This window comes from Lathyrus oleraceus, chromosome 7 (genome assembly GCF_024323335.1).
Source record: "Lathyrus oleraceus cultivar Zhongwan6 chromosome 7, CAAS_Psat_ZW6_1.0, whole genome shotgun sequence".
Classification (NCBI taxonomy): Eukaryota; Viridiplantae; Streptophyta; class Magnoliopsida; order Fabales; family Fabaceae; genus Lathyrus; species Lathyrus oleraceus.
In genome coordinates, this window is record NC_066585.1 from 39060036 (window position 1) to 39087391 (window position 27356).

The following is a 27356-nucleotide window of genomic DNA, read 5'->3' on the forward strand; positions in this document are numbered from 1 at the left end:
GTGCAACCACTTGTTTTGTCACATTAGCATAAGAGGCGGCTTCTACCCATTTGGTAAAGTAATCAATGGCAACCAGGATGAAGCGGTGACCATTGGAAGCTTTAGGCTCGATGGCGCCAATCATGTCGATGCCCCACATTGAGAAAGGCCAAGGTGACGTCAAAACATTTAGCAGGGTCGGAGGCACGTGTACCTTGTCGGCATAGATTTGGCATTTATGACATTTTCTAGCATAATTGAAACAGTCGGACTCCATGGTCAACCAGTAATAACCAGCTCTCAAAATATTCTTGGCCATGGCATGCCCATTGGCATGAGTTCCAAAGGATCCTTCATGAATCTCCTTGATCAACAGGTCCGCTTCACGTCCATCCACGCATCTGAGCAGAATCATGTCGTGATTTCTCTTGTACAACACACCATTGCTTAAGAAGAATTTAGATGCTAACTTCCTCAATGTTTTCTTGTCAAGGGTTGTGGCATCTGTTGGATATTCTTGATTTTGCAAAAAGCACTTGATGTCGTGAAACCAGGGTTTACCATCGGCTTCCTCTTCAACTGACTGGCAGTAGGCAGGCTCAACTTTCCGCTCGATTTGAATGAGAGGTGCTTCATTATGGAATCTGACCTGGTACATTGAAGCCAACATAGCCAAAGCATCAGCAATTTGATTCTCAGTTCTCGGGATATGACGGAAAGTGATTTCGTCAAAGTATTTTATTAATTCCATGACATAGGCACGATATGGGATCAACTTGGTATCACGGGTTTCCCATTCGCCCTTGACTTGATATATCACCAAGGCTGAATCTCCACATACTTCAAGGATTTTGATTCGGAGATCAATGGCTGCTTCAATGCCTAGGATGCACGCCTCATATTCTGCTATATTGTTCGTGCAATCAAAACACAACCTTGCTGTGAAGGGAGTGTATCCACCATTTGGATTCAACAGGACAGCTCCTACGCCATGCCCCATGTAGTTGGAGGAACCATCAAACATGAGCTTCCACCGAGATCCGGGTTCAGGTCCTTCATCGAGTCCTGGGATTTCACAGTCTTTCACTACCATGATGTCTTCATCCGGGAAGTCAAACTTCAACGACTGGTAATCTTCAACGGGCTGGTTTGCCAAGTAATCAGACAACACACTTCCTTTTATGGCTTTCTGAGACACATATTGGATGTCATACTCAGATAGTAACATCTGCCAACGGGCGAGTCTTCCAGTCAAAGCAGGCTTTTCAAAGATGTACTTTATTGGATCCATTTTTGAGATCAACAAAGTAGTGTGGCAAATCATGTATTGTCTTAGACGACGAGCGGCCCATGCTAAAGCGCAACAAGTTTTCTCTAAGAGTGAATATCGGGATTCACAATCGGTAAACCTCTTACTCAGATAATAGATGGCATGTTCCTTTCGACCGGTTTCGTCATGTTGTCCCAACACACATCCCATTGACTTTTCAAGCACGGTTAAGTACATAAAGAGTGGTCTCCCTTGAACAGGTGGAATTAGAATAGGGGGCTCTTGCAGGTACTGTCCGATTCTCTCAAAAGCCATTTGGCAGTCAGAATTCCATTCAACTGCTTGATCTTTTCGAAGCAATTTGAAGATAGGCTCACATGTGGCCGTCATATGTGAGATAAACCTTGAGATATAATTCAAACGCCCCAGGAAGCCTCTAACCTCTCGCTCGGTGCGTGGAGCAGGCATCTCTTGTATAGCTCGGACTTTGTCAGGATCTACCTCAATTCCTCGTTGGCTAACAATGAAACCAAGCAACTTTCCGGATCGGACACCGAAGGTGCATTTAGCAGGATTTAGTCGTAGTCGAAATTTCCGAAGACGCTCAAACAGCTTCTGCAAGTGGTCTATATGATCCTCTTCACTTTGAGATTTTGCAATCATATCATCCACATAGACCTCAATTTCCTTATGCATCATATCATGGAAAAGAGTGACCATTGCTCTTTGGTAAGTTGCCCCAGCATTTTTGAGACCGAATGGCATTACCTTGTAGCAAAATGTTCCCCAAGGGGTGATGAATGTGGTCTTTTCCATGTCCTCTGGATCCATCTTAATTTGATTGTAACCCGAGAATCCGTCCATAAAGGAGAAGACTGCGAACTTAGCAGTGTTGTCTACTAGAGTGTCAATATGTGGCAGGGGGAAATCGTCCTTTGGACTAGCTTTGTTTAAATCCCTATAATCAACACACATCCTAACCTTTCCATCCTTTTTGGGTACTGGCACAATGTTGGCCACCCATTGAGGGTACTTTGCAACTGCTAGAAAACCGGCATCAAATTGACGTTTCACCTCGTCACAAATCTTTAGAGCCATGTCAGGTCTTGCTCTTCGGAGCTTCTGCTTCACTGGCGGACAATCTGGCTGTAGTGGTAGCTTGTGGACAACAATGTCAGTATCTAAACCCGGCATATCCTGATATGACCAAGCAAATACATCTACATACTCATATAGCAACTTGATCAATCTTTCTTTGATGCTTGCCCCAAGTGTAGTCCCAACTTTGACCTCTTTCTTATCTTCCTCGGTGCCAAGGTTGATTGTTTCCACTGGTTCTTGATGTGGCTGAAGGGCCTTTGACTCGTGCTCGAGCATCCTTTCCAGTTCTTCTGGGAAATCACAATCTTCCTCACTCTCCTCTTCCGCTTGGTAGATGGGGAGTTCAAAATTATAGGAAGTAGCGGGGTCATCGAATTCAACTGGTTTATTGATTATTCTGCATGTTTTTTAATGATGGTTTTTTTAGAAAAATGGAAATAACATGCAAAAGAAAGTAAAAAAATATTTTTGTAGTTTTGAAAGGATTGCCATTTTAAGAAAAATATCACATAAATGAACGACAAGAATTTGAACAAAATGCTCTTTATTCGTCATAATGATTTTTGAAATTCAAAAGGGGCCCTACAAATGATCCATTAGCCTTGGGCAGAGCTAAGGATTTTCAAAAAACACAAAGGAAAACAACAATTACTTTGACACAGGAAAAACTTCTGGAATCTCAACCGCTTCCCAGTTTGTCAAGGTTGCTTCACACCGGTATATTAGATTCGATGTTTCTTCATCCTTAGTGTCATCTTCCACTGCACCAACTTGTTCTCCATGGATAAATCCCTTGCTCAGGAAAACTTCTTGAATGCTCCGCACACGGTCCTTTGCAGGGACCAGGGCTCCTCCATTAGCAGAAGGCTTGTACCCCAAACCAAAACGGTCATTCTTTTCATTGACGTTGATAACTTGCCCCCAACCTGCAGGGCCTCCACTTTCAATTGCTGACTTTGCGCTCTTCAAAGAAGCGAATGACAAACTAGCTTTCTCAACAGGATCCTTAACCTCTTCAAGTGTAGCATTGGATATTTCAAGGGCTTGAAAGGAGGTTTCTAAGGCATCTTCATCAGCCTCAATGTAACGGAAAGAGGAGAGTTGACTGATAATAAAGTCCTCTTCGCCTGAGACAATAACGAGCTTGTTACCGACAACGAACTTCATCTTTTAATGTAGAGTAGAAGTTACTGCCCCAGCGGCATGTATCCACGGGCGTCCCAAAAGGCAGCTATAAGCTGGATTTATGTCCATGACTTGGAAATTGATGGGAAATACATGCGGTCCAATCTGTATCGGTAACTCTACCTCCCCCACCACTGTCCTCCGTGAACCATCAAAAGCTTTCACCACAAGCGCACTAGGTTTCAACTCCGAACCTTGGTAAGACAGTTTAGCAAGGGCCCTCTTTGGTAGAACATTTAGGGATGATCCAGTGTCAACTAAAACTCTGGCCAAAGCATCTTCTTGGCACTTTATGGATACATGCAAAGCACGATTGTGATTCTTCCCCTCTTTGGGCAACTCTTCATTGCTGAAACTTAGAGTGTTGCAGGCTGTGATATTGGCGACCACTCCATCGAATTGGCCAACCGTTATATCCTGGGTAACATGAGCCTGAGCAAGCACTTTTAGTAGAGCCTCCCTATGAGCTTCGGAATTCAGAAGCAAGGACAAGATAGATATCTTTGATGGTGTTTGATGTAATTGATCAACTATCTTGTAGTCAGATTTCTTTATTATCCTTAGGAACTCACTTGCTTCGTCTGTTTGCACAACCGACTGTGCCCCTCCCTGTTCTGGGGTAGGATTTACATTTGCAGCTCCCCTTGTTGGCTCTTGAGGATTCACATCAAAATTGGGAGTATAAATCCGACCACTGCGGGTCATCCTGCTTGTTCCTGCGATATTAGTGATGTCGGTGTCAAGACTCTCCAAACCTTTCTTACTTTCAGCATCTTTGGGCTTTCCATCCACCACTCCATCTAACACTGTTATGTCGTACTTCCAGGGTACCGCCTTGGTGCTCTCAAAAGGAAATGGGGTAGGCATACAAACTACCATGGGTGACGGATGAACAATGTCTCTCTTGTGATAAGTCACCTCAAATGGTTCTGGTATGTTAAAGACAGGTTCAATGACCGAAATTTCCTCATTAATTGTTGGACCAGAAATTTGCAAAACGCCTTGATCCATCAAGTTCTGAATATCCTTTTGTACTACTTTACATCCCTTCGGCTGAATGGCACATTCTTCACAGCTATCGTGACAGGTATCAATCAATCTAGCCCTCACCAATCCTGCATGAAGCACTAGCAACGGAGTTTTAACATCCTCCACATTCTTGATTACACACACATCAGAAGCATCTTCGACGGCATTGACATCACCATGTGCTGGCAAAGGGTTGTTCTTGACATTGGGTCCGACGTCTCGAAAGGACAGAATCTTCTTTTCAACCAGGTCTCGCACAATATGCTTTAAAGCATAACATCCTTCTAAATCATGTCCAGGGGCACCCCCATGGAAAGGACAATGAGCATCTGGATTGTACCATGGCGGTAAAGGATTTGGTGGAGGACCCAAAGATCTGGGCGTCACTAACCCTTTTTGTAGCAATGACGGGTACAATTCAGTGTATGTCATAGGGATTGAAGCAAACGGAACTCTGCTTCTTGGCACCCTATTCTGATTTTGAGGATTTTGCGGACGAGGAGCCTGTGCCCTCGGCTGTTGATAAGCAGGTGGCGCGGGCGCTTGCTGATATATCGGCGCTTGTTGAGCAGGAACAGGTTGATAAATTGAAGCTTGTGGTTGGTTAAAATTTGGTGTGACAGCTGCCACATATGGTTGTTGAACATATTGGACCGGGTAAGCTGGTTGTTGTTGAGAAAATTGGTGTTGTTGAGTAAATTGGTGTTGTTTCTTCCATGACTGACTCCTTCTTTGGCTGGTTGACACTGCATTCGTATCCCCCTCCTTCTTTCTTTGAAATCCTCCAGGAAACTTTTTGGCATTACTACCAGATGTTTCAGAGGTAGTCGTCATCTTTCCATTCTTTAATCCAAGTTCGACCTTTATGCCTACAGCGACCAGGTCAGAGAAACTTGCAGATACGCTACTTACCATTCTTTCATAGAACACAGGTTTAACTGTATCCATGAACCAATCCGCTAATTCCTTCTCAGCCAGAGGTGGTTCGACTTGCGAGGCCACTTCCCTCCATCGTTGCGCATACTCCTTAAAAGACTCCTTGTCTTTCTGGGACATGCTGAGCAGTTGTCTCCTATCTGGGGCCATATCCATGTTATACTTGTAGTGTTGGATGAAGGCATCCGATAAGTCCTGGAAACACCGAATCCTACTCTGATCCAGGCTTAGGTACCACTTGGAGGGAGCACCCCTCAAGCTGTCTTGAAAGCAATGTATCATGAGTTTATCATCCTCCACATGCGCAGCCATTTTTCGATAGTACATAATGAGGTGACTCTTAGGACACGAGTGGCCCTCATACTTATCGAAATCTGGGGTCCTGAACTTTGCAGGGATCACAAGATCGGACACCAGGCACATCTCCTTAGCTGTAGCACCAAAAACTTGGTCACCTTCCATAGCCCTCAATCTCTTCTCAAACAGCTGGTAGTTCTCCTTCATCCCTCTTAGGTCCTCCTGCCTTTCCTCATCTTCATCTGAAAAGTGTGGGGCATGTTGTTGGTCCTCAAAGTAGGGTTGCACGTGTGCACGAACGAGAGGAGGTGCGAACGTGTGAACCACTGGATGATCTTCATTGATGGTCGGTAGAGGAGCTGTCTGCTGAGCAGGTGGTGCAAAACCAGGGGCGCCTTCAACTGTAGGCGTGAAACCGGGAGGTAAACCATAGGTTGGCCAGGTTGTTGGTACCGCCCTCGCAGGTTGGGGTTCAATCGATGGACCTGCGATTTCAGAAACAACCGTTGTTTGGGTGTCTAACTTTGCCCTGATGACCTGTAATATCTCCATGACCTGCCCCATGTTTCCACGCAGGTCTTCGAGCTCTGAGCTCACTCGCTCTAATTCATGCTCTTGATCTGCCATCCTTTGACGAGCTCGGGCACGAGTATTATATTGATGTTGAAAATTCAGCGTGAAACTGGAGGAAGAAAGGACAGAATGAGACTCTGTTTTGAAAAATGCATGAATGCATGTATGAATGCATTTTGTTTGCAAAACTCTTGGTTAGTTTCAATCATTCATTTCAAAATGTCACAACACTTGTTTGCAAATATTTAAAATAATAAGGCAATGAAACACAATAAAACGAATCTCAAAAGCGATTTTTCATTAATCTCATATTCAAGTTCAAATACAAACAACGTGCTCATGGTTTATGGGCTTTCCGAACCGTAGCAAGGTCGGTAGTTAACCCTTCTAACATTGCCTTACAAAACTTAATGAAATTATAGACTTGATGCGGGGTGTTTTCTGGACACATGCACCAATCAGCTTCCTGCAGCTTCTCAGGTAGCTCTTGCATGATGGAACTCGCAAATCCGGACAACTTCAGAAATTTGCCCTTCCACTCAGTGTAAAGCCCTTGGAGATCTTGGATAATGCGCACGTCTTCAGCCTTTGTCACCTCTATGTCCCTATAGAGGTTTCTCCAATATCTGCATTCATTCAGCAACACCATATAGGCAGCATCCTGATGCCCACCTTCAAGCGCCTGGATTCTGGCATCGGCTCGATCCAAATGATGTTTCAATCGTGTGCACACTCTTTCTGACTCTTCGGTCTTCAGCTTCTCACGTTCCAGTGTATCCTTGTATTTTTGAATGGTATTCTCCAGCTCACGAGTACGAATCTCGGAAATTAGCCGTGCTTCCCTTTTCATCTCAAGGGTCAGCTCCAAAGTCTTGTTGAGTTTCTGAATCCGGAGTAGAGCTCTATCCAACTCCTCTTCCTTTGATTTGAACACAGATTTAGTGCTATAGAGTGCTTGTCCAAACTTCTCCCTCCTCGCTTCAGACTCTCTGGCTCTTTTGTTGGAGACTTCAAGCTCTTTGTCCTTCTTTTGTTGATCGTCTTTCAAGTTCCCATTTTCTATCGAGACTCGGCCAAGCCTGATTCTCAAATCAGTATTTTCCAACTCCAACTCCTTGATACGGGCATTGAGCTTCTCTACATCTTCAGGTAATATGGGCTCTGGCTCAGGAACCACTGGATAGATGGAAGGATCAAATGGATAAGGGAGTTTAATCATCTGAACCCTCTCTCTAACCCAACAAGTGTAAGGCTCTTGGGCAATGACATTTCTCTTACCCAACTACTTACCCTTTCTGATGACTGCTTGCTAAGACCTCTTGATCTTTTTCACCATGGGATGATCCGCTTCAATACCATGTAAGATGAAAGGCTCTAGAGCTTCAGCTTTTGGAGGGCCATTCATAGGGTATCCATGCTGCCTTAGAGATAACATGGGGTTATAGTTGATGCAACCCTTGGTTCCTATCAACGGCACATTGGGGAAGTCTCCAATGCTGACAATCACATTCTCGGTTTCCCAATCCCTGATATACCACCTAACATGACTGGAGGTGAGGGAAGCTAACTTCTGGAAAGGCTTGAGTTCCTTGGAGACAAAAGGACCTTCTTCGGGCATATGGGTTCTGAACCAGGCATGTAGCAACTGTGCACAACATAGGACGATTCCTCCCTTCTTCTCATGACGATCATGGAGAGTGTAGTAGAGATCTGCCAAGAGGAACGGTACAGGGTTACCAGAGAGGAAAATTCTCACCGCCAGGTGGTCCACGAAATGGTCAATATTTGGGAAGAGGACTATCCCATATATCAACACGGCTAACACAGCATAGAAGGATTCCCAATCCCCTTCTTTTTCCATCTTCTTGGCCTGATCTTCCATGAACTTCCTAGAAAAACCACTGAAAGGTCCTTTCACATCCCAATTGTCCACGACTTCGGCAACTTTCAGACCCAAAGCTGAAGCTATTCTCTTGGGAGGGATATCTTCATCGAACTTAGGAAATGGGTTATGGTCCTTCAAGCTCCGGCCTACGATCCTCTCAACCTCCTCCAAGGTAGGAGCTAACTGGAAGTCAGAAAACGTGAAACAACGTAGAGGTGGATCATAGAACTGAGCAATAGTCACTGCGGTCATCATGTCCATCTTCTCATTCAGGATGTCCAGAATTCTTCCATAGTTTTGTACAAAGCTGTTGAGTTTGAGTGGTGTTATTTTGGCACTCAACTTCTGCAGGCTGGTAAGGTCCACGTTCTTGTATTTGAACTGAAAAGTGCCTCTTCTCTCAGGATTCATCTTGCTAACAAGTCTTGGACTCCTGAAATAATGCGAAACAACTAAGAGCTTTGCTTTTTATGCATATGCAATGAATGAATGGATGCAATGCTTTTTTTTTTTTTTTTTTTTTTTTTTGGATAGGTTCAACGGTTCGAGGTATGGATAAATTTGATTGCTTTTCCAAAACGGGGTTCTCACCGGGTATGATCTAGGGCTTTGTTACAAAGGATCCCCAGAGTCATTGATTCACAAGACTGTTTGACGCTTACGGGAAATACTTCCCGGTCGTCAACTCCATCAAGGGAATCTATTCTGGGTGAGGTTCTCGTACCGACTCTTACGAAGTATACACCTCGCGAGTCCGTACTACGCAACCATCGACTGGGTTCTAGACAGGGTACTCAGAGTCATGGATTCGAAAGACTGTTTGACGCTTACAGAAAATACTTTCCGGTCATCAACTCCATCTAGGGAATCTATTCTGAGCGAGGTTCTCGTATCGATTCTTACGAAGTATACACCTCGGGAATCCATACTACGCAACCATCATTTCTAGTTGGCCAAAGGTTCAATGTTCTAAAAGGTCCTTAGAGTCATGGACCCCTTTGAAACATCGGCGCTTACGAGGTATACACCTCGGGCGACAATATTTGCAAAAGGATCTACTCTAAGTGAGGTTCTCGTACCGACCCTTACGAAGTATTCACCTCGGGAGTCCGTACTACTCAACCATCGTCCTATCTTATGTTTTTCACTCTAGACTCGGGTGTAGAGTCTTTCCCACATGGTTTGCAATCAAATACCCAAGTACCAACAATCACAATAGAACCAATATTCAACAGATATATCAATATAATAATAAAGATCATAACAAACAATAAATAAGGAAAAGCCACACAATTAAACAAACAAAGGCACACAAACGTCCTAACTAGGCTTGACTCACTTAGGGACTTGATATTTCCCCAGCAGAGTCGCCATCTGTCGCACCTCGAAAAAAATGAGGATACGACTTCAAAGCGAAACGCAATCGCACGCTCGCAATGATGGACTAAACAGAGTCGCCACCGAACTTTATTTATTCCTAAAAAGGAAAGGGGAAATATCGATAAAACCCAAGACAAAAGAAAGGATAAGATATAGTCATCGCAACCAATATCAGGGTTCGGGAGTCGTTTACGCAAGGGAAAGGTATTAGCACCCCTCACGTCCGTTGTACTCAACGGGAACCATTAGGTCAGTTGTGTGCATTAATGTTAGTTGAAATGTTAGGCTTTTCGATTTATTAGGTGGGAAAGAAAGAAAAGATGAGAAGAGAATGTTTTTGGATTTTTTAACAAAGGACTAAACCTAAGTTTTTTATTAGTGGGCCTGACAAGATTTAAAAATCCTGCTCCTACGTATCTCAAAAGAGAAATTAAGGCTTACGTAGTTCTGGGTAGAAAAATGTTTGTTTGTTGGTCGATTTTAGCGAAAGCTATCCTGTATTAATCGATGAAAACATTGTTATACCCAAAACAGATGAGGAGTGGACGCATACCACACATCGAACGGATTTATAAATCTACATTCGGAAAAGCGTCATTATCTCTACTCAACAATCGTGGCCGAAACATTGTTTTGTATCACTTAAGACAAGATACCTTTCGTTTATGAAAAAGGGTTTTGATTAATCGCACGGAGGCGAGAAAAAAGTTTGATTGGTTGGATGTATTTTGAGTGATGGCGAGGACTTGGATGAGCGAGATATACATCTCGAATCCTAGCCTCAGGAGTGCATGGTATACACCATGTTCCATTTCCATCTTTATTGAAAGAGATTAAGATAGGAATTAAGTATTTTGGAATTTGATTGTGAAAGGGTTTGAAGAAACCGCATTGACAGTTTTAGATGATGGCGAGAGTTAAGATTGGCGAGGCATACGTCTCGAATCTTAACCTCAGGAGTGCATGGTATACACCATGTTCCATTTCCACCTTTATTGAAAAAGTATTAAATAAGATTTAGGTATCTTAGATTTGATTGAGAAAGGGTTTGACGAAACCACATTGACAATTTTAGACGATGGCGAGAGTTAAGATTGGCGAGGCATACGTCTCGAATCTTAACCTCAGGAATGCATGGTATACACCATGTTCCATTTCCACCTTTATTGAAAAAGTGTTTAAGTAAGAATTAGGTGTTTTGAGTTTTGTTGTGAAAATGACTTGACCTAGATCAAGTATTGATGGACGTTTGAGAAATTTGAATGAGTGTTTGAAAGAAAACAAAGTGGATAAACTTGGATGATGGCGAGAGCTAGGATTGGCGAGATATACATCTCGAATCCTAATCTCAGGAGTGCGTGGTATACACCACGTTCCACTTCCATCTTTATTGAAAAGGTCTTAATTATGAATTAATATTTTTTGAGTTTTTTATTATGAAAAATGGCTTGACGTTGAATCAAGCATTTGATGAAGTTTGAAAGAAATGGAATAGAATAGGAGAGAGAAATGAATTGATTTGTTTATTGAGAAAAATACTCGACGTTGGATCGAGTCATATTTTTGTATTTTTTGAAATGGTTGATTTTATTCTTGTGTTAGTAGCTAACTAAATAGCCAAATAATAAAGAAATAAAATAGTACAAGATTATTACACATCGGGGGAGTGGGGTACATTTTGTCAAATGGGGATTAAAAAATCATGAAATAATTAAATCGGACCCAAACAAATAATGCATGAGTGTAAGTGCAAGAGAGCCGGCTCATTGTAAGAAAGCCCAAGAGTAAGCTATGTGAGGTTGGCGGCGATGCTTAAAAAAGCAATCGACTTACAAGGGTGTGAAAAAGGGCTCGATATTAAATCGAGAAAAGTATGATTTTTATAAGTTAAAAAAATGGTTTCGAATGCATGATGCAATTAAAAGAAAAAAAAACAAATCATATTATTAAACAATAAATAAAAAAAAGGAAATAATAATAAAACATAAATATAAAAGAAAATATTAAAAGAAAGAAAAACTACACCTAGGAGTATCGAACCCACTACACTAAAGATCTAGAAGCCACTCCCCTCCACCAGACCACTTACTAACTAACTGATATTTTAATGCTAACTTAAATGTATAAACTAAGATAAACTAAAAAGAATTAAAATGAAAAAATTAAATAATAAAAAACTGTAGAGTTCCCTAATTAAATCCCAACCTCTGGCCGTTGGTTTCTTCAAAAAGAGAATGGGAAATGAAAATATTAATTGGCTGTACCTAGGAAAATTAAAAGATCCCTTTTTAATAATGTTTCTTTTTAAAACTAATTACTCTATTTAATACTAAATTGGAAAAAGAAATCAAAGGAAGAAAAACAAAAAAAAGGAATCGTCTCTCTGACAAAGCTCGTTCACTTCTCCACCGCTCGACTTCACTCTCGGCCGCTCCCCACCTCTCGCGATGCTCTCTCTCAAACACTCTCACTCAAACTCTCAAACTCGTCTAACTCTCAATCTCAACCGCTCTCAATCTCTGCAAGAAATCGTGGCTGAAAAGAAAAAGGAGCTCACCTCCGGTGATGGCGATGGCAATGATGAGGTTCGAGCCTCCCTCCTTCACCTCTTCACAAGGTTTGCTTTTGATTGATTTCTTTTGATTTAGGGTTTTCTGTTTGGCCGCCTATCTCTCAATTTTTTTCGTCTCCCTCTCTCTGAATCGCTCTCTTCCTTTTATCCCTGCAGCTTAGGGTTTCAAACGGTACTCAAAAGTTCAAAGAAGAAAAATTCCAGAAGTGTTTTTTGGTGCTCAGAACCGAGTTGTCCTGTTTGATGCTATTTTCCGGAAACGGTAATCTGTACTTAGCTTTTCCTAATCTCTTTTGTCTTAACTCCAATTTGGGTAATCTTCTGAACTTAACCGACTCAGTCATTATTTTGTTTACTGCAGTGAAGATCGGAGGTGAAGGAAAGTGAAGCTAGTTGATCCGTTGGACTATTGCTTTGTTGGGAAATAATTCTCAGGACATCCACGGCTTTAGCAACCTTAGCCTTGAGAGCATCAGGTGATTTTATCAAATGCGAAACTTCAGGCTGATCCAACACCAAAAGTATGCCGATAACCTCCCTGCGGTACCGACGAGCAGATGAACTGGTTGAGGAAGGTGCATTACGTCCTCTTTTAGACTGGTACCCCCTGTTGTAGCCATAATGTGGATTTTCAATTTATCCTGACCAAAAAAAATTTTATGCAGGAATGGCTTCGGTGTGATCGGTTATGGACCAGGGACACAACTGAAACGGGACCACAATAGAATTAGGATTTTTACATCCGCTGATGAGATCTGATATTCCATTGCCAAATGAACAATCAAGAATGGAAATTCTTAAGATTCATGCTGCTGGAATTGCTAAGCATGGTGAAATAGACTATGAAGCGGTTGTGAAGCTTGCAGAGGTAAGTCCGGGTGGCAGCTTGGGTTACGATAACTGACATTTGCTAAATGTATAATGTATCATCTGTTACAAAATTGACAGGGTTTTAAATGGAGCTGATCTCCGAAATGTGTGCACTGAAGTTGGAATGTCAGCAATTCGTGCAGAGCGGGACTATGTTATCCACGGAGATTTCATGAAGGTAAGCTCTTTTGCTCAGGAAGCAATTTTTCCTTTGTATGAATTTCTCTATGAAGGCTCTACCTTACTGTATCTCTTTACATTGCTTCTAGGCCGTAAAGAAATTGAATGAGGCAAAGCAACTTGAATCTAGTGCACGCTACAATGCTGATGGTAATCTCCAAGCTGTTTGTCGGTCCATCTCAGAATTGGTGTTAAGAAAGCCTGTAAGAAAGACATATCTTGCTCACCTTCAACCTTTGGAACGCAGGCTTTTTAAGTGCAACCTCTCCTGCTGGCCCCGTTGTTCCATCAGTGATATTTTGTTTAACTGCTCTAATGCATGCAGTAAAATCCCATGCTCCTTTGTGATAACATACTGACGAAATAAGACCCATGCATAGCAGGTGTGATAGATTGATCTTGAGAATAGAGTGACCTATCTTGTTTATGGACACGGAATTGGTTAGAAGGAAAGAGGTTTTGCCTTCAAGTTCAACTGTTCTGATTTTAAAATCGACGCCAATGGTGCTAATGTAGCTGTCAACATAAGAGTCATCGGCGAATTTGAGAAGCAGGCAAGATTTTCTAACGGAGGAGTCACCGATAATAAGAAACTTAAACAGGTAATCGTATTCATTGCTCATGATGTCTTCTTTTCTGCTTTCAATTCCACAACCTCTTCTTCTCTTCATGGCATTAAGAAACAGAACCTTCTGTCACTCATCCAAGTCCAACCTCATCATTGTTATACGATGAACCCTTTTCGTTGTTTTGGCTAACCGTTGTAATTCTCAATATTGGAAAACATCAGTTGTAATTGTTGGTTGTATGTCATGAAGATAGGTGTACTGATATATACGACCTCATTTTGCGAACAGCAACACAGCACAGGCGAAAGTCTTGATGCAAGACGAAGGCAAATTCTTTGTTGAGGCATCTGTTTGAACGTCTTGGCTGCAGAATTGTTCAATGTGTTGTGCTCCAGAGACCGCTTTTGCATTGATAAGATAACCGGCACCTGGGACGCATTTAACTTCAGCTGCTGCAGGAAGTGAAGTTCTAAAGCTATCACATTGTAAAATAGAAGTCCATTCTTCGGCAGAACATCTAGATAGAATTGTATTTTTAGCATTTTTGATTCGCTTTGCTTGTAAATCCTCAATGACAAATATTCTTCCTCCTCTGTAGTGCAAATTGGTTGCTGAATCAACAGCTTTAACACAACTGGTAAATGATGAACCGTCACGAAACCTAACCTTGATTCTGTTCCAATTGTAGACATCTGGATTAAAACTCTTTTTTTTTTTATTATTAAAAGAAAAACGAAAAGGAAAGTGATGTATCCATTTTCTTGGACGATCCTAATGGGGTGTCTCTACGGTTATCAATTCCGGCATCAAATCCCTTATCAAAGTGTTAGGTCGGTGGACTCCCATCCAACCAAATAGCCCCTTTTTGTGCTGCACTTTGAACATAAGCGATTGGCACAACAAGCCCCTCAGCTGACCTTACTAACAGCAGTGTGCATATTACAAGACTTAACAAATGCTCCATATTTGCACTTTTCGTTATTTAACTGGTGGAAGGTTGAATGGAAGAAGAAGAATGAATTGTATGGTTATAGTTGTAGTTTGAACTTGATGGAGATGATTGTGAAGAATAAGAATAGTTGCAACTTGGTTTATGGAAATGGATATTTGGTTCCAATGGATGCGGATTTTGCATTGTTATGCTTGAATGTTGAATGAAAATGTATGTATGAAAATGAGTTCGGAAATAACTGAAAGTTTAATGTTACTGAATGTCATGAAATGTGCGTATGTATTGTTTCGATTTGAAATGCATTATGGACACAAAATGGATTTTGGATTTTGGATTTTGAATTTTGATCATAAAAATGGATGTGGATTTTTTTAGGAATAATCCAATATTAGTTTGAATATCAATTTAATTACTAATCAAATCAGCAAAAAAACCCAAATTAAAAACAAAATATTCTATAATTCATTTAAAATTACTTGGATATCAACTCTAACATTCATTTGGAAATAAAAATTGATTAGAGTTTTAATCATTAGTAAAAATAAACAATTAAGATTAAATTGACAATTGGAATTAAACTTAATTTAAAATTAAAATCAAATTAAAAATAAAAAAGAGAGTCAAGATATTAAAATCCATTTTATACTGATGAATGTATGCAAATGAACCTTAGGCCAAGTGCAAAAATAAAAGAAAAAATGGAAAAATTTCAGGATCAAAATCGGGGTATGACAACTCATCTTATCATTCATACACAGATTAGCATTAAAAACGCAATCACATAATAGATAACATTCAGACTAAATGTTCTGTATACAGATGTCATGACATCGGGTCTGACATCCTGGTAAAATCCTGCATAATTACATTTTAAACATCTAGCAGATACATGTTATGTTATGTTAAGATAACACATGTGACCTCTTGTTAACACTTTAGGTTTTACCAAAATTGCTGCCAACACAAGAACCAACAAACTCCCCCTTTGGCAAATTTTGGCTAAAACATATATCAGTCCATTTCTTCACAAGAGTAAACGCATATCAGCAGTTAAGAAGCAGCAGAAGCAATAAACACACTATTACTAGCTATAATAGCAACTAGTAATAAACACACATTAAACACATGGGTGCTTTTTCTCCCCCTAAGTATGTTCAACACATACATCTCCTTCAATAACAACTGCACTTGTAACATTCAGAATCTCCTTCTGACATCTCCTTCAACATCCCCTGTACAACACAGAACATTATTCTGTTCAACATCAGTTGTCTATTAACTGCAGCTCTCCACATCTCCACACATTAACTGCAACTCTCCACATATTAATTTATCCCCCTTTTTAGTCAAAATGGACCAAAGTGACCAATTAGACAAAATAAATGTCAATCAGTCCAGCAGAGAATGTCATAAAGGATGTTATAACATATAAAATGTTAAAACATAAATGTCAGGTGGTACATACCCATAATTATACACAGCTGCATTAGCTAAGATAATCAGAAATCCAGAGAACTCATAAAGAGCCCAAAAATTACATCATGCATCAGAAAGGACTGCCAAAAAAATTAGAAACATCAAACAGAAAACATCAGAGCATCCAATCATCCAAGCATCCAGAACACACATCATTAAAATAGGGGGACCATCAACACCACAACTTAGTCTGAGGAGGTAGCATCTTCATCACCTTCAGATCCACAACTGCCACTAGATTGATCTTGAGAATCAGACCTCTCATTTGAGGTGTGGGCATCTGTTTCCTTGGCTTCACTAACATTGTCCATCTCTTCTTGCTCTAAGCTACTAATTAGAACCTCTAAAGCCTCTTTCCTAGCCTTAGCCACCCTAATCCCAGTTTCCAACTCTTTACAGGTTTCTCTTAATTCAACAATCAAGCCACCTTGAGAGGCTGGCTTCTTCATTGCAGATGTCATGACAATGTCATTGACATGACTGCCTTCAAATAACTTGTAATGAATTGACAGTGGAAGCTTCCTTCTACTGGGGATATCACTGGTGCTTAAAATACCAGGTTGCTGACTTAGAATTATCCTACAAATAATTGAGGGAAAGGCAATTGGCAGCTTCACTACATTTGTGAAAGCATGTCTAACAATTTGTTCAAACATGAACCTTCCAAAATCAAAGTTGAGCATGGTTCCAATAGCATATATTATCCTTCCAAGAGCATTAGATATTGTTGAGATGTGGTTTGTTGGCACCCAGTTAGCTGATCCTATCTTATGCAAGATAACATATTTTACAGTTAATTTGCCATCAGAGAGATGCTTTTTGCTTGGCTATTCCTTGACTTGTCCAGTAGTGATTGTCCTACAGACTTCATTGTCTGTGGCCTCTAATTCAACAATTCCTTTTGTTCCTCTTCCTAGGAACTTATTGATTACAGTTGGGGAGAATCTTACACACCTTCCTCTCACTAACACCTTGCAAATTTCTTTGCTTTTCTTGTCAGAAATATCCTCTAGGATGTTCACCGTAAACTCCTTCACCAGACCTTCAAAACATTGGGGCAATGCACTAACTGTTTTCATTAAACCAGCAGACGTGATCAATTCCATAACCTCCTTCACTTCCACATCCTCCTTCCCTAGTTCCCTCTCCACAGCAACTCTCCTTTGTATCACAAATTTCCACTTGGCTGCACCATCTTCTAGATGGAAGGAAATGTTATCCAAATGCACAACAACAACCTTAGCTGGAGATTTTCTAGCAGTTTGCTTTTTAATAGGAGAGATGTTTGGGACATCGTCTTCGACATCATCTTCAGAGTCAGAAATTTCTCTGACCTTTCTCTTCTTGACTTCCACTTTATTCCATGATTTTGAAGAACCTACAACAACAGCCTTCTTACTAGTTCTGGCTGTCATCATCTCAGCCACAAACCTCTCTTTCCTAGTCTTCATTCTCTTTGTAACCCTTGGCTCCAAGTGATGAAGCAAGGTGTCATCTTCACCATATGAGCTTTCTTCCTCCAAATCAATCACCTTTTTAGCAGAGTCATGCTTCTTAGATTGAGAAGCATCTACAGGTTTCTTACTAGGCAAGGTTTTTCCTAGAGAACACAGTCCCTTAGCAACAATATCTTTCTCTGACCTAGATGAATCATCATCTTTCTCATTTTGGTGTTCCACCTCAGGTGAGGGGTCGCTCTTAGACAGAGGAGTTGAAACTCCCTTGACTTAGTGTCCTTCATTTAGGATCCTTCTTACCAGATTCCTAATGACACGATCTGTATAATGCATGTCATCCTTAGGAGGAGGGTTATCAAAACTGTTACCTTGATTATTTCTTGCAGTGTAAGAAGGACCAGGGGCGTCGCCTGGGATTACTGAAAGAGGAATAACTTCCAAAACGTCTTCATCCAGAAAATCCATGGAGGGAGTTCTTGCTTTGTGAGTGGGTTTTGAACCAGAAGATGAAGGATGTTGTGACATTTTGTTGAACTTGTGAAATAATTTTTGTTACCCTAGCAGAGATGGTCGATACAGTTTGATGAAGATGGAAGTGGTTGTGCTGAGGTTGAGTGTGAAAGTGGTATAGATGGTAGTTCCAATACTAGGTAATGATTTACCATAAATGGGGCACTTTCTTTTAAGTGGGCAGACAATATTTTAATTACCTTTTCCACTCCAAATTAATCGCTATAAATTCTCATGAATACAAATCCCCAATTTCCCTCTTAAACATTCAAACTGATTAACATCCAAAGCCTTTATAAATATGTCATCTAATTGCATTTCAATAGTAACATGCTTCAGTGCTATGATTTTCTCTTCCACAAGTTCTCTAATGAAGTGATGACGAATATCAATGTGCTTTGTCCTGCTGTGCTGAATAAGATTCTTGGAAATATTTATAGCACTCAGGTTGTCACAGTATAATGTCATGACATCTTGTGTGACATTGTATTCAGTCAACATTTGTTTCATCCAAACCAGTTGAGAACAACTACTCCCAGCTGCTATGTATTCAACTTCAGTAGTGGATAGGGACACACAATTTTGTTTCTTACTAAACCATGAAATCAGGTTGTTCCCTAAGAAGAAGCATCCTCCTGATGTGCTTTTCCTATCATCAACACTTCCAGCCCAGTCAGCATCACAGTAACCAGTCAGCATAGACCTAGATCCATGAGTATACTGTTGAAAAGTATATCTTCGGCAAATATTTTTGTATCGTATCCACAGAGATTGGGTAATATTACCGCCGTTCTATAATTCAAATGTTATAAGTTTAGAAAGTAACAGGGTTGTTTTGTTTGGAGAAATATTTTGTGAGTGAAAATTAACAAAACTATGAAGTGATTTTGGTCAAATATAAAAGCTTGGCAAGATTGGAGTTCACTATTTCAAATGTCTATGATTCCCTATGATAAATAAATAGATTCAAGATTATTGATGATGTTCAAATATCCTCTCAAAGTCATTTATGTCTAAATGATATCGTGATAATCACTATATTGATCCTTAGACGATCTCTCCACCTAACTATCAATATAGCAATCTTTAATGTTCAATATCAAAGAATAGTAATGAATAAATCTATCTCTACAACTTATTCACTACTTGAAAATCTGTTTTATGTCTAAACTCGAGTAATCTCTCTCGACAACTACTCAAATCTGGTTTTCAACTTAAAGCAAAAACAGTATTCAATACATCAACAATCTTTATCTCATATATAAATCAAAGTGAATACATAAACAGATGAGAATAGCTACTACCTCCAATCTTGACAAAAGGGAGTTTAGCTCCTCATCATCATTGTTACAAAGCAGAAAGTTCAAGCAGAAAAACTCTGTTTTTCCCTCTTTCAAAAGCTCTCCAGAACAATGTATGAAAATGAATATGAAATATGTTTCAATGCCCTAGGTTAATGTATTTTGTCTCTACCAAAAAAGGTTGACATTTCCCTAATTGGACTTTGTCATCTAAAGCAGAAAAGCAATTCCCAGGCAGACATCAAAATGGCAATTAACTTTTCCTGCACAGCAGCACTTTTGACCCTTGGTCAGCTTGCTGGATTCGCAGCCTTCGCGGCGCGAAGGAAGTTCGCGGCGCGAACTGTTGCTTCTCCAGCTTCCTTGTTTGGCAAGCTTCCTCCAAAATGTATTGTTGCAATCCAAGGTCTTGCTTATCCACAATTCTACAAAACTAACATAAAATGTGAAATAACTATTCAAAACAAAATAAATTAAACCTAATTGCATTTATACAAAATAATGAAGATAAAAGTGTGTGATTAAATCAAAACATGGTAAAAGGGACCAATAAAATGGTATAAAAAGTAGTACAAATTGGTCCCTAACAACTCTCCCCAACTTAGCATTTTGTTTGTCCCTAAACAAAAGTTTCCACCCTTACAACCAAAGTCATGACACCAAAGATTCAGACAAGAATTTATCAAGGACATTCAAATGGTTCAAAAGTGTTTGGCATTTTCTCAATTCACCTATCTCAATTCTAGACAAAATATGAATAAGGGAAATGGTAAAGTGCAAAAATCATTCCAAGGAATTCAAAGCCATATATGTCAAAATTGAATCAAGCTTACACACACATCATAATAATGATGAATAACATGAAGGGTTACTTTCACTCATCCAAGCAATTAAATCAACAACAACTCAAATCATGCGGTTATCACAACAAGTACCAAATCATGTGAAAAATGAGAATCAAGAGGTCTTTCAAGGGTTGTAATGTGGCTTAGGTTACAAGAAAGGATATGATTAAGACAATTTAACCAAATTGCCTATCCTAAGGGAGCATTCCCAAAGATTCACTCTACACAATTTCCCTTTCTTTGTTCCCTATCTTTTTCTTTTTCTTTTTCTTTTCAAATCCACACAACCATGAGCATTTCCTTTGTTTTTCTTTTTCTAATTTTTTTCTATGCTCTATGGTTTCAAGGGTGATTTCTTTTTCTTATTTCTTTTCATATTTTTACCCTTTCATAGAAACTCACTTTTCCAAGTTTCTAATCAACTTTTCACTTTACTCTCCCCAACTTTAGATTCCAAAACCACATTCATTCAATAATGCTCCCTACTTAGACATAAGCAAAAGGCAAAATTTTGCAAACAACTCGGTTTGAGGTTTCAACTGATACGAAAGAAATTAGGATTCATTTATTCCACAATTTTCAATTGATTTTACAATGATCAATCAAATGAATCCTAAATTAAGCTCAAAGGGGGTTAACTAAGGATTATTCCTCACAAGGTTAGTTGATTCAAGCTTTTTGGTCAAGTAGTTTTTCTCACAAACAATGCCTCTATCATTTTCAAAAATTTCACACAAAATTAGATTGATGCATGATTTAGCATGATAAGAATGAGTTAACATAATGCTCGGTTTCCCGCTTTTTAGTGCACAATGGAAAGCCTCCTCACAAATGGTTAGGTCCTATTTTGATTCAAAGATGACATATATTTCAATGAATTTATGAAATGGAATTTGCACACAACATCAACCTACTCATGTTAAGTCTAGAAAGCGATAAAGTGTACCTTAAAATGCCGACACTAATTCTTATCATCACCACTCGAAGTAGCCTATGCCTCTTTCTTTGCGAACAACTCTTGGTTGCTTTAAGCTTGACTTACGAGTAAGAACAATTAAATAGAGATGTTGGTAAACCAATTTGATTAAAAACACACTTAAATTTCAAAAAGTACTCATGCAATTATAAAAATACTAAAGAAAAATTAAAGTGCTAAGGTAAAGTCATGGTGAACTAGAGCCACCCAAAAGTACATTACAAAATTCCCAAAAACGAAAACAGAATTAGTAAAAAGAAACTCAAACATACAACACTCTCAAAACTCCACAAATTCAATCCTCCTCCTCTTCATCACCACCTACACTTCCGAGAACATCTTCCATCTCCTCATTTGGGTCAGCACTACCTCCTGCACCCCCCATAAAATTTGGCCTGCCCACAGGCCAATTAGCATAAGCTGCATAGTCAGCTTGCGATGGAAAAGTTCGGGCCTCTGGTGCCAGAAACGTGTTCTGGAACTGCTGCTGCATGGCATCGAAAAGAAAGGATTGAGACCTCCTGGAGGCCTCAAAGTTCTCACAGCAGTAGTTGGCAAATGTCATCTGATCAAAACCTGGGGTACTTTGAGGTTGAGGTTGAGGTCGGGATCTGGCTCGGGCTCGAGAGGAAGAAGTACCAGATGCATCAGTCTTTTCATTTGGGTTTTGCAAAAACCTGTTCAAATAAGCGTCACTGATCACACTGGTGATCGAGAAGTGTACTTCCTCAGGGATGGGAACATTTGCCCTACGGCACAGTCCCATGATAAGTCCTGGATAAGCTAGCACACCAGCTTTGCCCCCGAAATTGGTTCCGCTTAACACTATCTTTCTCAATTCTCCTGCAATGAGGGCTGCGACATCCACCGACTTCCCGATCATGATGCAGTACAATAGACACCCGACATCCATAGGAATTGTGGTGGTGTGGCTTCTTGGTCTGATATTAGTCAACAGTAGCACCAAAAAAGCCCTAGCTTCCAAATTGAAATTTTCCCTTTTCCACAATTTCGGATGCCCTTGATCATTCACTTCATAAGATTTTCCACTGAGACATAGGGTGGCATTGACCGCTTCCAGATTCCACCTGTTGGCTACCTCCATGATATTGTACTCACAAATCTCACCCTCTCCAAGAGTTAAGGGATGACCTAGATAAGAATTAATGTCATCCCTTCCAAATGAAACAATCTTGCCCCTTACCCTGGACCGGTAAATGAAAGTCGTACCCTCCTCGCGATGCATCGCATTCGCATAAAATTCTCGGACAAGGTCGTAGTTGATTGCGGCTTCCGGCTCGCATAACTTCATCCACTTTCGTTGCTCAAAAGCCGCAACCACGCTGTTATACACCCCGGTTGGAGCTAGCCGAATAAACCTTTCAGGCAAAATGGTTCTCTTGACGAGGCTCTCAAATCGTGCTTCGTGTTCCTCACTGATGAACCTTCGGATAGAACGGGCCTGAGGAGGTGTCATGGTCTTAGTTCTCTTAGACATCTGCAATCAACACCAGAACAACCACAGAACAGATATGAACAGCATTAGCCAGCAATTAACAAAAAGAAAATGGCTCTGGAATTCACAGTTCGCGGCGCGAAGGGTAGTTCGCGGCGCGAACTCTGCGAATTCAGGAAATCCCCAAACTTCCTAGGGTTCCACCATTGAGGGATTAAACTACTCCCAACCAGCCAAATTGCTCAACCCTACACTAATCCTATTCTAAATCAAGCATGCAAAGTGATTTCAAGCAGTATTCAACAGAGAAATTCGATTTCTAACCAACCCTAATTGAAAAACCCAAAAAGGGATTGGAAAAGAGAAATTTAAGAATACATACCTTTTGAATCGCTAAAGCTTGCTAAAGATGAAGATTTGAACAAAGGAAAATGAAAGATTTTAAGATTTGGTGGGATTTTGAGATTGGGGCGAAAGCGCGGCAAAGTGATTTGAAATGAGGAATGTTTAAAATGAGAAAGAATTGACCTAAACAGTATTTAAATGATTTCTGTCACGCAAAGTTCGCGGCGCGAACTGCATAAAACAGAATCACTTAAAAAATTTCAATCAGTTTGCGGCGCGAACAGGGGGTCGCGGCGCGAACTGCAAAAAACAGAACCCACTCAAATTTATTCATTCAGTTCGCGGCGCGAACAGGAGGTCGCGGCGCGAACTGCAAAAAACAGAACTTTAAAATTCTAAAACTTTAATCAGAGCTAAAAATCACAGAACAGAGAAAATTAAAATGCAACTAACAACATTGGGTTGCCTCCCAACCAGCGCTTTGTTTAACGTCGTTAAGAGCTCGACGGTACCTCGATTAGCTTGATCCAGATAAGGAAAGGACACACACATCACGGTTTATGTCACCGCTATGATAGATTTTCAATCTTTGACCATTGACAGTCCAGCTTTCTTGCGACTTTGGGTCCTCTATCACAATGGCTCATAATTCCGTACTTCCTTGACAACAAATGGTCCTGACCATTTAGACTTCAATTTACCCGGAAACAACTTCAACCTTGAGTTAAAAAGCAATACCATCTGTCCAACATGAAACTCTTTATGGCGGACCTTTCCATCATGGTACGCTTTTGTCTTCTCCTTGTACAGCTTATTAGAATGGTATGCATCGTTCCTTAGTTCCTCCAACTCATGGAGTTGACCTTTCCTTTTTTCTCCAGCTAGAGTGGAGTCGAAGTTCAAGAACTTAAGAGCCCATAATGCTCTATGCTCCATTTCAACTGGAAGATGACAAGTCTTCCCATACACCAGTTGAAACGGAGTCAGCCCAATAGGTGCTTTGTAAGCAGTGCGATACGCCCACAAAGCCTCATCAAGTTTTAAGGACCAATCCTTTCTTGAGTTCGAAACTGTTTTCTCAAGGATCCGTTTAATTTCCCGGTTTGAAACCTCAATTTGACCGTTCGCTTGTGGGTGGTACGGAGTGATCACCTTATGCTTTACACCATAATGTTGCAGAACTTTTTCTAAGGGTGTATTGCAGAAGTGTGAGCCTCCATCACTCACCAACACTCGAGGCACACCAAAACGTGAGAATATGTTCTTCTTTAAAAATTTGATCACAGTTTTGGCATCGGCCTTGGGTGAGGCAATTGCTTCCACCCACTTCGAAACATAATCGACAGCTACTAAGATGTACTCATTTGAGAAAGAAGAGGGGAATGGGCCAACGAAATCAATACCCCAACAATCAAAAACTTCTAATTCTAGCATGTTGGTTAGAGGCATTTCATCCCGTTTTCCTATTCCTCCACTCCGTTGGCATGCATCACAACTCTTCGCATGTTCGTGCGCATCTTTGAATAAAGATGGCCAATAAAAACCCGATTGGAGTACTTTAGTGGCTGTTCTCAAACCACTATAGTGACCTCCATACGGAGAGTTGTGACAGTGCCACAGAATGTCTCTTGACTCCTCAATTGTTACACACCTTCTCAAATTATTGTCTGCTCCTACTTTAAAAAGATAAGGGTCATCCCAGACATAATATTTTGCATCAGCTAAGAATTTCCTTCTTTGATTGCAAGTGAGGTCTTCCGGTGTTAACCCAGTTGCTTTGTAGTTAGCAAAATCAGCAAACCAAGGCCTCACTTGAATCGCATAGAGTTTTTCATCTGGAAATTCTTCTCTCACCTCTTCTTCTTTGTTTGTAATTTCTATATTGACCAATCGAGACAAATGATCTGCCACCAAGTTCTCGGAACCTTTTTTATCCCGAATCTCTAGATCAAACTCTTGTAATAAAAGGATCCAGCGAATAAGCCTTTGTTTTGAATCCGGCTTGGTAAGCAGATATTTTATCGCAGAGTGGTCAGTGTAGATTACAACTCTTGAACCAATCAAATAAGCTCTAAATTTTTCCAGTGCATATACTATGGCTAGTAATTCTTTTTCAGTTGTTGCATAATTAACTTGCGCGTCATTCAACACCTTACTAGCATAGTGTATGGCATGGAAAACTTTATCGCTTCTTTGTCCTAACACCGCACCAACTGCATAATCGCTAGCATCACACATGAGTTCAAAATCAAGGTTCCAGTTTGGTGCTACGATTATTGGTGCGGTGATCAACTTTTCTTTCAAATCTAAGAAAGCTTTAAGACATGACTCATCAAAAAGAAAAGGCATACCTTTGTTGAGCAAATTGCTCAATGGCTTTGCAATCTTTGAAAAGTCTTGTATGAATCTCCGGTAGAAACCGGCATGTCCTAGAAAGCTTCTTATTCCTTTAATGTTAGTTGGAGGTGGCAGTTTTTCAATAACCTCCACCTTGGCCTTGTCCACCTCTAGCCCTTCAGAAGAAATCTTGTGACCAAGTACTATACCCTCAGTGACCATAAAATTGCATTTTTCCCAGTTGAGCACTAGGTTGGTCTCCACGCATCTCCCCAGAACTACATCAAGGTGCTTTAAGCACATTTCAAAAGATGATCCATAAACAGAAAAATCGTCCATGAACACCTCAATGCATTCTTCTATCAAGTCTGAAAATATAGCTTGCATACACCGTTGAAATGTGGCCGGTGCATTACATAATCCAAAAGGCATTCTTCGGTAAGCAAAGATGCCAAAAGGACACGTAAAAGCTGTCTTCTCATGATCTGCCGGGTTCACTGAAATTTGATTATACCCCGAATATCCGTCCAAGAAACAGTAGAAATTTTTGCCGGCGAGCCTCTCCAACATTTGATCCATGAAGGGTAGTGGGAAATGATCTTTCCTTGTGGCTTGGTTCAACCTTCTATAGTCGATACACATTCTCCACCCTGTCACTGTTCTCGTCGGAATCAACTCATTTTTGTCGTTTTTAATCACCGTCATTCCGCCTTTCTTGGGGACCACTTGTACCGGACTCACCCATGCACTATCAGATATAGGATAAATCATTCCGGCTTCTAAAAGTTTGACAACTTCTTTCCGAACCACCTCTTTCATTGATGGATTCAGACGCCTCTGAGGTTGCGCAACTGGTTTGAAATTTTCCTCCATCATTATCTTGTGCATGCAATAGGCCGGACTAATACCCTTCAAATCGGATAACACCCACCCTATCGCACCTTGGTTCTTTTTCAAAACTTGAATCAACTTATCTTCCTCTTGCGTGGACAATGTGTTGCTTATAATCACTGGTTTAGTACACTCATCTCCAAGAAACACATACTTCAAGTGTGACGGAAGCATTTTCAATTCTAACTTTTGCTCTTCAGTTTCCTTCTTTGCATCCAAATCTTCCACTAATTCTTCTTGATAGGCCAGCTCACCACAAGATTCTAGCTCGTGCAACATCGCTTCGATCTCTCGTTCCTCATTGTCGGTTAACACATTGTATGCTCCGATAAGGGATCTTTCAAGAGGGTTAGAAATATGGATTTGATTCACGACCTCCACTACTTCCTCTTCACTTGCATCGATTCGGAAAGAATCATGCTTGTCGGTTGGATGTTTCATTGCTTCGAAAAGGTTAAAAGTCACCTCTTCATCTTGCACTCTCACCTTCATTAACCCATCATCTATGTCGATCATCATCCGAGCTGTCTTCATAAAAGGTCTTCCAAGAATTAGGGGTACATCGCGGTCCTCATCCATCTCCACTATTACAAAGTCCACCGGAAACAAAAATTTGTCCACTTTCACAAGCATGTCTTGGGCGATTCCGTATGGTGAGGTTGTAGACTTGTCTGCTAGTTGGAGGGTCATTCTTGTTGATTTAATCTCCACATTTCCCAATCGTTTGACAATGGAAAGGGGGATTAAATTTATACTAGAGCCCAAATCTATCAAACCATTCCCAACGTATGTGCTTCCAATGGTTACCGGTAGAACAACCCGGCCCAGGTCGGACTCCTTCCTTGGTAGAGTCTTCTGGATGATGGCGCTACACCGTGCATCAAGAAGTATGGTCTCATCTTCCACGTGTCGCCTTTTCTTGGTAAGAATGTCCTTCATAAATTTAGTATACCGTGGCATTTGTTCTAATGCATCAGCAAATGG

The 27356-nt window shown here is 40.5% G+C and overlaps 1 protein-coding gene and 1 pseudogene across 1 annotated transcript; one reads left to right on the forward strand and one right to left on the reverse strand.

The window, feature by feature from the left end:
* Positions 1–12967: 12967 nt before the first annotated feature.
* On the forward strand, positions 12968–13835 carry LOC127105121 (26S proteasome regulatory subunit 10B homolog A). Its single transcript, XM_051042285.1, has 3 exons — positions 12968–13088; positions 13170–13255; positions 13347–13835. Exons 1-3 carry the CDS (start codon positions 12995–12997, stop codon positions 13614–13616), a joined length of 450 nt encoding a protein of 149 aa, XP_050898242.1. The 5' UTR covers positions 12968–12994; the 3' UTR covers positions 13617–13835.
* A 176-nt stretch (positions 13836–14011) lies between these two features.
* On the reverse strand, positions 14012–14790 carry LOC127101900 (pectin acetylesterase 8-like; annotated as a pseudogene).
* Positions 14791–27356: the final 12566 nt, after the last annotated feature.

Bases quoted from the DNA above. Each gene is read 5' to 3' on its own strand.
- LOC127105121 (XM_051042285.1), top strand. From the start codon at position 12,995: ATGGAAATTCTTAAGATTCATGCTGCTGGAATTGCTAAGCATGGTGAA. The intron at 13,089-13,169 runs GCAGCTTGGGTT...TTTTAAATGGAG, and splicing joins TGCAGAGGTAAGTCCGGGTG to CTGATCTCCGAAATGTGTGC. The intron at 13,256-13,346 runs GTAAGCTCTTTT...CATTGCTTCTAG, and splicing joins TCCACGGAGATTTCATGAAG to GCCGTAAAGAAATTGAATGA.